A 6,000-nucleotide genomic window follows, 5' to 3' on the forward strand; every position below is an offset into this window, starting at 1 on the left:
TTGTAGGGTGGAAGGACTAAAGACCATAATGCCATACCATAAGTAGATTAGCAACTGGTCATTGTTAATAGATTTAAGGGTATGAGACTTCCAATATGCGGAAGCTGAGGATGCAGATAAACTCTGCCCAGTGCTGCAGCATTGGTCATAACAACTGGTACTAACTTGATGAAAAACAGTCAACCCCAAATGAGAGTTTGATCATTCAACTACCATTATCTCAATTAAATCTTGGACACACTTAACCTAGTCATTTTATTACGGCATTGTTTTATTTAATTCTTATCTCAATCATTGATTACGATAGACATTACTTGACAATTGTTTGCTTCGATTTTAAGTTGAGTTGCGCTATTGTGAGTGCTATATCATTTCGAGTAACATTAATCCCTGTGGAGACGATCTTGAATACTTATCACTTTATTACTTGTTGTGTATACTTGCACATTGGCATTGATAATAATTGCTTATAAAATTTACCACCAGTAACAAGTAAATATTCATGGCATAATTGTGAATAGCTTGGGCTACTGTTTTCAAACTACTGTTTTCAACATGATCTCCTTCCCAGCCCTACTTAAAAATTTCTGATTCCACCCTTGCAGTCATTGCCACATCTTATCTTTAATAAAATTAAAAATGACACTCTTCTTTCTTTCAATTTGCGAAGGCATCCCCAAATAGGTTCTATGGTTACTAGTTGCGGAAACTTCCAGAACTTCACACACCTGCCATTTAGACGCCTCATCCATATTTGCACTGAAAGATATAGCTGATTTTTGATAATTCACCTACTGTCCAGAAGCGGCACCATAGATTGCCAGCAAACTCTTTATAATTCTGGCCTCATGTAGATTAGCTTTAAAGAACAGGAAACAATCATCGACAAAGAATAGGTGAGAAACGGTAGGTGCACTCCTAGCCACTTTAATCCCATGAAGAAATCCAACCATTTCCCGATTACGAATCAACGAATTAAGTCCCTCAGCATAGATAATAAATAAATAAGGAAATAACGGATCACCTTATCGAAGCCCTCTATTTGGGATAATCGGCCCCACTTCCGCCCCATTCCTTAGTACCTTATAGCTCACTGTAGAAACACACAATATAATAAGATCCACCCTCCCCTCATTAAACCCCATCCCCATCATCATAGCCTTTAGGAAGTCCCATTCAATTCGATCATATGCTTTTGACATGTCAATCTTGAGCGCCGCTGTACCCGTTTTTCCTTGCTTATTTCTTTTTAGAAAATGAACAATTTCAGCCGATATGAGGATATTGTCAGTGATTGCTATGCCCGGAACAAATGCACTATGGGATTCAGAAATGACCGAGTCTAATACCAGCTTCATTCTATTTGCAAGCATCTTTGCAACTATTTTGTATAAGACATTACACAGTGCAATGGGGCGCATGTCTGTCAAAGTTTCAGTCTGCAACTTCTTAGGAATTAATACAATTAAGGTATCATTCAATTCATCAGGAAAGGTACGGGTTAAAATAAAACTTAGACACGCATCAGTAACATCTTGCCCAATTATATTCCAAAATTGCTGATAAAAAGCGGGGTTCATACCATCCGGCCTCAGGGATTTATCCGGATGCATGCTAAATAACGCCTCCTTAACATCAACAGCCGTAAACGGCTCCAACAACAATTGATTATGTAACTCAGTAACACTAGGCTCAATACAATATACTACTGGATCACAAAGACATCCTCCAGAAGAAAATAGTTTCTGAAAATGCTCAACAATTAAATCATCAAGCTCAAGAGTATTCAAAACCCACATACCCTGGTTATTTCGCAGCCTCTCAATAGTATTTTTCTTCTTCTTCGTTGAGGCTGTAGCATGAAAGACTTGGGAATTCAAGTCTCCCTCCTTGAGCCAAAGCAACTTAGCTATCTGTTTCTAGTAAACTTCGTGACTGTGAAGTAGTTCGTTGAACTGTTTTCGGGCTTCAGTGAAAGCTTCCAGCCCCTCTTGGTCTTTTCTACCCCGTAACACATTCATCTTTTTCTTGTAGCCTGCAATACGATTTCTGAAATCCCGAACTAACTTCCCCCCCCCAATTCAGCAAATCCACACCACAGACATTGAGCTTCTGTTGAATTGGTAAACCAGCAGTAGAGCTCCAGCTCCTACCAATTATGTCCTCATACTCTGATTCTCTCATCCACAAATTCTCAAAACGAAAAAGATTGTGCCGAGGAATTGGAGTCGATGGTTTTGGATCCAGAAAAATTGGTAAGTGGTCGAAGCATGACGCCTCCAAACTCTAAACCTTGGCTGTCGGAAATAAGCTACACCAAGCCCTATTAGCAAGAACCCGATCTAAGCGCTCCTCAACCCATTTTGATGTCCCCCTACCCCGTTCCCAAGTGAATTGGTAGCCCTCCATCCCCAAATCCACCAAACCCGCATTAGCCACTGCCTCCCGAAACCCATTAAGCTTCCAGTTGGGTTGAGCTCGCCTCCCTCGTTTCTCAGAATTTGAACGGAGATCATTGAAGTCCCTTAAGCATACCCAAGGAAGAGAGGAAATTGTAGCTAGATAGCGTAGAAGATTCCATGAATCGCGGCTTCTTGCTGATTCCGGATACTCATAATAGCCAGTCATTCTCCAATGACCCGAACCCACTCCACCAATCTCTATATCTATAAAATTCTTTGCACATTTAATTAAACGAGCTTCAGTCTTGACATCCCAAAACAAAGCCAATCCACCTCTGCGCCCAACTCGATCCACAACAAACAAATTTTCGAAGCCCAATTTACTTCTAAGTTATTCCAGCTGATTTCTATAACTTAGCGTTTCCATAAAAAAAACAACAAAAGGCCTCTTGTGTTTGACCAATTTTGTCAACACTTGAACTGTCCGTAGGTGGCCCAGCCCACGACAGTTCCAACTAAGGATACTCATTGGGTTTGGTGGGCCTGATCTACATGACCCACCGCTAAACCATTTTTTGGAATCACCATTCCCTTCATCATAGTAGAAGTATCACTTTGAAGGCCCAAATTCTCCTCCAGCCCAAGGTCAGATCTTCTCCTCTTAGCCTGTAAAATAATAAGTCCCATTTCCAAACCCACTTCCTCCTTCTGTGCAAATCCAGCGCCAATTACGTTCTTTCCTTTATTCTTGAATTGACTATTAGTTGGCACCAAGTCATGAGATGCCTTATTAGCCCACATGATCCGCTCAATTTCGCCATCCACTTGACCAGTAGATATTGTAATTCCTGATTTTGTGTGAGGAAAGGAATCAACTTTCATTACATTCGCGGATTCAATGCTATTGCCATCTTTCGCTTCCCCTATCTCCGGTGGCCTCGAACGCAACCACCTCTCACCGGAATTCAAGTTATTTCGTCTTATGGGCGCCTTCATCCACTGCCCATAAGGTTTTATGATGTCACCTTCAGCACAATCGTATAAGGACGGGCATTGCCTTCGGTATGACCCGCTCAATTTCGCCATCCACTTGATCAGTAGATATCGTAATTCCTGATTTTGTGTGAGGAAAGGAATTAACTTTCATTACATCCGCGGATTCAATGCTATTGCCATCTTTCGCTTCCCCCATCTCCGGTGGCCCCGAACGCAACCACCTCTCACCGGAATTTACGTTATTTCGTCTTATGGGTGCCTTCATCCACTGCCCATAAGGTTTTATGATGTCACCTTCAGGACAATCGTATAAGGACGGGCATTGCCTTCGGTATGACCCAGCAATCCACATATGAAACAAAAAACTTGGAGATGCTCATACTTGAAATCTATCCAAAACCACTCTCCACCTGATTTCTTCAGTCGCATGCGGCGCTTAAGAGGCTTCCTAACATCAATAGACACCCTTATACACATATAATTTCTCCAAACACCCATTAAATTATTCTCGTCGGATGCCTGAAATTCACCAATATAGTCTCTGATATTCTGCAACACCTTTTCTGAAAGAAAGTCGATCGGTAAATTATAAATCTGGATCCAGAAAGATGTGTGGTATAACGGCACGGCATGAGGTTGTTCTAATTCGCCCAATCGCTTGACAAGTAATATGTGTTGGTCAAACGTCCAAGGTCCTGATTCAAGAACTCTCCTAATGTCAATTTCATGAAAAAATTGAAATAGGAATAATGTGGGTGATAAATACTTAATACAAATCCCTTTCCCCGGCCGCCAGAGAGCTGCCATTGTATTTTTCATAGCCGGAAAATTGATAACCTTGTCCGTTAAGAATCTTCCCACCAAGCAATATCGAAAATCAATCCTTCCATCTCTCCCATCTTCAACATCTTCACCCGTGATTATAAGACCCCCCTCATCTTCTTCTTCAATAGACAAAGCAGCATAAGTCTCATTCACGTCCGGTGGTTTTCTAGGGTTTATGGTCGTCATTGATGCTCCAAATGGAGCAAGGGAAACGTGAGTCTAGAAAATAAAGAAAGTAAAAGAAACGAAAACTTAACTTGTCAGGGAGACAAGACAAAACTGATCATAGCTGCAAATATTTGCGTCATGTTTAGAGTAAAAAATATTTGTAAATTTTGGATTCCGAGTGCTCGGACCATAACAAGTAGCCTTTTGACTACTAGGAAAAAAAAAATTCTAAATTTTGACTTTATTACATAAACAAATTAATCTCTTGTATCATCGAAGAAATTATTTTACCAACTAAACAGACTGACACTTACACAATCTAATGGATCTGAACCTCGAACTCAAACCTCTCGCATCAACCAAAAGAAAAAGGTTTTACCTGCTAAACATTATAGAGTTTTATTTTGTATCAAGATAATTCATACGGAAGCTAATTATTAATTAATGATACTGATAACAAATAGCATGATTAAGACGAGTCGCAGCTAAACAGGGACCATTTGGTAATATACTCCAGGTACAATCATTGCAGCCATCTCTCCCGGCATCATAGATGTCGAACCAATGCAACTGGCCATCCCATGTAAATCTGCAGAAGAATAGAGTACGTTTGAAAACTGCAGTCTTGAATGAAAAGGAAAATGTCTCCTCGTTATGCAGCACGCGTTCACCAAGATCATCATCTTTCGACTGGCAACGCATTATAAAATCTTTTCCTATTTTATTTATGATATTAACATGCTTCACGGGGCGATCAGAAGCGGCGTTGCTCATCATACACATAAATGAAACAACAAGACTAAGTAACATCAATATTTTGGTTAAAGAAGCCATTCTTGATTTTTAGTTGTGTGTGCAGGAAATTTGCAACTACCCCCTCACTTTAAATGGGCATGTACACGTTCAGGTTAAGCTGCGATTGGCTTGGCCTTAATTTCCGTCTATGTATTTCTATAGCCAAATCCATTCTGGTTCTTCCATTTTGGTATAGTTAGGATAAATGCTTTTTTTAGTCTTTAATATATAGTTTGAGTTAATTGTTCAGCGAATTTGAGTTAATTATTCACTTAGTCTTCATATTTTCAAAAAATTACGAATTGCTTAAAAAGCTTAAGTCTTGAACAGTAAGATAGTGTTTCTATATGATATAATTTAAAATTCAAACAATTTTGAAATGCAAGACGTAAATAAATAGATGATAATCAATTAGATTTAAACAAAATAGAACAATAAAAACTGACCATTTGGGCAATTTGTTAAAGTATTGATACTAATTTAATAATTATCTTGAATTGAAGGGATTGAAAGAATATTTAAACAGTATGATATTTTAATAAGATATTGACGACACCATGCAGTACTTTCAAGGAAAATTGTAATATTGTCTGTTTTAATTAGAATAAAGTGGCCAAATTAGTAGATTTTTGCTGGTCCTTCCTATGTTTGGGAAAGCTGGATCTTTAATAGATTGGCTGTTTGGTACGGCTTATCCAATAATTATAAGTATTTATTTAATTTCATAAACTCTTATAGAAATTTTTGTTGTTGTTTGGTTGTCTTTTTAGTAGAATTTTTTAGAATTAAGTAAGCTATTTTAATTCTACTAGTA

The 6,000-nt window shown here is 38.8% G+C and overlaps 1 protein-coding gene across 1 annotated transcript; it reads right to left on the bottom strand.

Moving 5' to 3' along the window:
* Window positions 1–3,680: 3,680 nt before the first annotated feature.
* LOC127899923 (uncharacterized) lies at window positions 3,681–4,409 on the bottom strand. Its single transcript, XM_052434070.1, has one exon. It carries the CDS (start codon window positions 4,407–4,409, stop codon window positions 3,681–3,683), a length of 729 nt encoding a protein of 242 aa, XP_052290030.1.
* Window positions 4,410–6,000: the final 1,591 nt, after the last annotated feature.

The sequence above is a fragment of the Citrus sinensis genome, chromosome 9 (assembly GCF_022201045.2).
Source record: "Citrus sinensis cultivar Valencia sweet orange chromosome 9, DVS_A1.0, whole genome shotgun sequence".
Classification (NCBI taxonomy): domain Eukaryota; kingdom Viridiplantae; phylum Streptophyta; class Magnoliopsida; order Sapindales; family Rutaceae; genus Citrus; species Citrus sinensis.